This window comes from Volvox carteri (genome assembly GCF_000143455.1).
Source record: "Volvox carteri f. nagariensis unplaced genomic scaffold VOLCAscaffold_69, whole genome shotgun sequence".
In the NCBI taxonomy this organism is placed as follows: domain Eukaryota; kingdom Viridiplantae; phylum Chlorophyta; class Chlorophyceae; order Chlamydomonadales; family Volvocaceae; genus Volvox; species Volvox carteri.
In genome coordinates this window covers 31,857-36,280 of record NW_003307612.1, presented here as the reverse complement: position 1 = coordinate 36,280, position 4,424 = coordinate 31,857, and the positions used below count along the sequence as shown (strand labels likewise).

The 4,424-nt window shown below is 60.6% G+C and overlaps 2 protein-coding genes across 2 annotated transcripts in view; one reads left to right on the top strand and one right to left on the bottom strand.

Moving 5' to 3' along the window:
• VOLCADRAFT_107529 (uncharacterized protein) overlaps window positions 1-3,054 on the bottom strand; it is a gene marked incomplete at its 5' end in the record, with an annotated part of 22,752 nt that extends 19,698 nt beyond the window's left edge. Inside the window, 4 exons of the mRNA XM_002957062.1 lie at window positions 253-384; window positions 1,171-2,223; window positions 2,676-2,748; window positions 3,026-3,054. Coding sequence (XP_002957108.1) covers window positions 253-384; window positions 1,171-2,223; window positions 2,676-2,748; window positions 3,026-3,054 — 1,287 coding nt within the window. The remainder of the gene's footprint in view (window positions 1-252; window positions 385-1,170; window positions 2,224-2,675; window positions 2,749-3,025) is intronic.
• A 654-nt stretch (window positions 3,055-3,708) lies between these two features.
• Window positions 3,709-4,424, top strand: part of VOLCADRAFT_98169 (uncharacterized protein) — a gene marked incomplete at both ends in the record, with an annotated part of 12,877 nt that continues 12,161 nt past the window's right edge. Inside the window, one exon of the mRNA XM_002957092.1 lies at window positions 3,709-4,279. Coding sequence (XP_002957138.1) covers window positions 3,709-4,279 — 571 coding nt within the window. The remainder of the gene's footprint in view (window positions 4,280-4,424) is intronic.

Below are 4,424 nucleotides of genomic sequence, written 5' to 3'. Positions count from 1 at the left end.
CGCACTGATCTTTGTTCCTGAGGTGGTGGTTATAGTTATGGTTGTGGTGGTTATGGTGGTTGTGGTGGTTGCGGTGTTTGGTGCAGTGATGGTGGTTGTGGTGGTAGCAGCAGTTGCAGTAGCAACAGCAGCAAAGCAGCAACAGCAGTGATCGCAGGATCCATCAGCGGGATCAGCAAAAGGCTTGGTTCGGTTTTAGAGGCCTAAACAGGCAGCCATGGAGCCCGAGTTCTTTTTTCGCTGCCTTCTCACCTGTCGTACGGCCCACGCCAAGAATTGCTTCTGGTACGGCAGCAGCGGCATCAGCAGCTCCGGCGGCGGATCGCGCATGTCCCGGGCGTGGTTGGCGGCGGCATCCAGGGAGGCGTCGGCGTCGACATCGTCCTCCACCCAGGGGCCCCAGCGCCTGTCGTCATCGTCGTCGTCGACATCGTTGTCGTCGACCGCCGCCGCCGCCGCCGCAGCAGCAGCATCACCGTCGCCGCCGTCGCCGCCTTCTTCTCACAACAAGATCACCACCGCCGCCGCCGCCGCCGCCGCCGCGGTTACAAAATCACCGTCCAGACAACCCGGAAAAGAATAAACAAGCCACGACGCAGGAGGACGATGAAGACGATGGGGACGATGGGGAAAAGGAGAGGTCAAAAAGGTCAAGAAGTAAGGATCAGGAATTAAGAACAGAGGAAAAGGAAATGGTGGCGGATGTGAAATGCGGGCGAGAAGCTTCCACAGGGGGACGTTGCCTAAATTGGCACCACGTCCTATCAGGGCCCCACGAAAGTATGAGCACTTAGGGTTTTACACCCTTCCCTCTTTTACACCCTTTCGCCGCCTGTACGATTGTACGACACATACTTCACGCAGCAGACGACAATCAATCAAAATTATATAATTACCAAGAGGTGCGTTATGGCGATGTGAATGTACAACATCATCGTTTTTTTCCCGGCCTCCCACACCTTCGCCGCCGCCAGTGGCACTCTGCCGCCGTCGGCCGCGCCCCCGCGCACGGCCCCTGCCGCCGCTGCCGCTGCCGCCGCCGCCGCCGCCGCGGCCTCCTCCTCTTCCTCCTCGCCTGCCGCCGCTAGCCCTGCTGCGCTTCCGTCCTCGAGTTGCCGCCTCCTCCTCCTCCTCCTCGTCCTCGGAAACCACAAGCTCCACTTCCTGCACCTCCTCACTCTCCTCATCCTCCGAAACCAGTACGACATCCGAGTCATCGTCGTCATCGTCTTCATCGTCGCCGTCATCATCTTCGTCTTCTTCTTCCTCCTGCTGCTCCTTTTCCTTTTTCTTCTTCTGCGACTGTGGCTTCCGCCGCTTCTGCTTCGGGCTTTCCTCCTCCCCAGACGCCGCCGCCGCTGCCGCCACCGCCGCCCTCGTCCGCCGCCGCCTCGCCTTCCCCCCCTCCTCCGCTGGCACCGCCGTCTCCGCCGCCGATTGCACGGTCTGCCTGCTCTTCCTTTTTCGCGCAGCGGTACCACCAACACCAACACCAGCAGCCGCAACATCAACAGTCCCCGCCGCCAAGGCCACGCTACCGCCACCACCATCACCGCCACCACCATCACCGCCGCCACCTTCACAGCCGCCACCATCAGCAATGGCGAGATCTGCGGCGGCGGAGGCGGCGGAGGCGGCACGAGCACCAGAGGCTGCCTTCCGCCGAGCAGCAGGCTTCGCCTTCGCCTTCGCTCCGCCGCCAGCGGCCTGAGCGCCGCCGCCACGTCCGCGGAGACCCTTCGCCGCCGCCGCCGCCGCCGCCTGTCGCCGCCGCGGTGGCGGAAACTCCTCAGCCACGAAGTCGTCGTCATCGTCGCCATTGCCGTCGCTGACGTCATCATTGCCGTATCCGGCGGCCTCCGCCGTGGAGGATGAAGATATCATTATAACGTCACTGTCCGGCGCGGCGGCGGCGGCGGCGGCACCGCCGTCGCTGCTGCGCCGGACAGCTACTGCCACGCCAGCTGCTGCCGCACATCTCGCTCCAACCCCATCACCACCGTTGCCGTCGTTCGATTCCGTGTCGTCAGCTCCATCTTGGCCTCCAACAATCTCTTTCGGCGGCGGCGGCGGCGCCGCCGCCGCCGCGGCTCCCACCACAAACATAGCGCCAGTGCTGCCGTTGCCGCCGTCGCCATTTTCGCTGGCGGCGCCGCCAACCCGCTGTCGAAACCTGCGGCCGCTGCCGGCTTCCCGTTCACCTTCAGCTGCGGCTGTTGAAGCCTGGCAGCCGCCGCCAGTGGCAGCAGCCGGATTGCCTCGTACAGCCACCTCCGCCACCGCGGTCGCCTCCGCCACAGCCGTCCCCCCCGCCACCACCGTCGCCGCCGCCACCACCGTCAGCTCCGCCACGGCTGCGGTCACCATGTCGCCGCCGTTCAAGTCACATCTGCCGCTGTCGCGAAGGGCAGAACCACAACCGCCGCCGTCGCCGCCGCTTCCGCCGCCGTCGGCTGTGCCGCCAGCTGCAGCATAGCCTAACGGACTCGCAGCCGTGGCTTCCAGAGTTCCTCGCAGCTGTTCCGCCTGTGGCTGCACCCGTCGTGATTTCTTCCGCCGCCCATCTTGCTGTTGCTGTTGCTGCTGCTGTTGCTGTTGCTCAATTTGGGTAGATTTTTGCCGTGCTCGTGTTACGCGAGGTCGACGGGTGCAGGTGTTTTGAACAGCTGGATCACCGGGGCCAGCTGCAAGCCCCGGTAATTCCATGCGATCTTGCGCTCTGTACGGCACAGGGAAGCAGCAGCGGCTCTGCAACCAAGGGGAGGGAATAAGAGGGGGGGACGGGAAAAAGTGTACTCTGGGGGTTTGGGGGAGAAATGACGGTTGCGGCATGGACAGAAGGATGCAAGGAAAAAGCCGCGCGAAACTGGATGGCCGACGCGCGAGCTCCGCGTTCCATTGTACAGAATCGTCATAGCATAATGCGTGTTGTAGACCTTGCGATATCGGTCAAGGTGGGCGTTGGGAAGTTGAGATGGTACCGTGGAAATGCGAAGCCACAGGACGACGCGCAAAAGCGGCTAACCGCTTGCAGGCGTCGCCAAACATGGACATCAAAAGAAATGGATACGGAATGACTGCGGAACGGGACAAAACCAAACCGATATAGACCACACGTCGTGCGTGCTGCGCATCTCGCGCCAATATTGGCATCACTCACCCAAAGAAACTGGCTCCAAAGAAGTAAGTAGTAATAACAAAGAGACCTTTTACCGACAGCCTTGAATAGCGGAGGCAGTAAGGAGCCTGCCCTATGTTGCTAAGTTCTTGTTGTAGGCCGCTCAACCGAATACCATCGCAAAGATAAAAACCGCCTGCCGACAAGTGCAAGGTATGTTATCATTAAAGGAAACATACGCCTCACACGGTGATAATTGTTGACTTGCTCAGAAACCTTGGCGCAGGAGAGTCCGGAAGACGGAAAGGGTGTTTGAGGGCCTTACGCATGGTTGCCGTTGGCTCCGTCGTTGCGAAAGCCTTGACTTTCCGTAATCACAAGAGCAACCTCAAATTCTATGATGATCAGCAAAGTAGTATAATTAGAGTACTGTTGACTACATAGATTGCAGCAGCATAGTATTTTGGAAGTCGCGTAAACCCAATCCCCGCCCAGCACCTTGCCGCAGCGACATTTCCCCTTTTCTACACAAATCCCTCAAATAGTATGACTGCTTATAGTATCTGATTATTCTTGGACGGAATTCATAGATGGAGCTCCCGTGCTACACCTTTGCCCGGCTGAAGCCGCTACGGAAACATTTCTGGTGCAGCAAATCCAGCTTCGAACCTAAACCTGGCGGGAAATATGTAACAAACATCTTCTTGGCAGTCAGCAACCGCGGTGACAGCAACAGCAGCGATGGGAGCAACGGCAGCAGCGGAAAGTCAAAACACTCTAAAGCTAAGAACCCGGGTCGCAGCCGCGCTGTGGTCGAACTTCCAGAGGTGTTCTATCGCTTCACAGACGCGAGCGGCAACAGCGCTTCCGTGATCGAGAAGGACGGCACCGTCACGCGAATCAGCATTGTCGTACCAACGGTGATCAACCCGCTTGCCTCTTTCGAGGAACGCGATATAGATCCCACCAGCTCTGAACCTGTCGTACCAATTAGCATCCTGGCACCGTCGCGGGCAGCTCCAGCATCCGTCCTGAAGACGCGCGACGGCGGCGGCGGCGGCGGGGACATTGGCGGCGTCAGCGGTGGCGACGGCGCCAGCTCAGGGTCGCAAGGGACTGTATACGGCAGCACTGCCGCCAACGTTTTAGGGAGTGGGGACGGTACGAGCATGATTATCACAACGAGCGGCGGTGGTGGCAGCGGCGGCGCCGCCGTCTTTACGTACGTAACGCATAACCCTCCCGGAGGCGCGGCGGCGGCGGCGGCGGCGGCAGCGTCTGGCACGGCGGCCATGCCCAGCGGCGG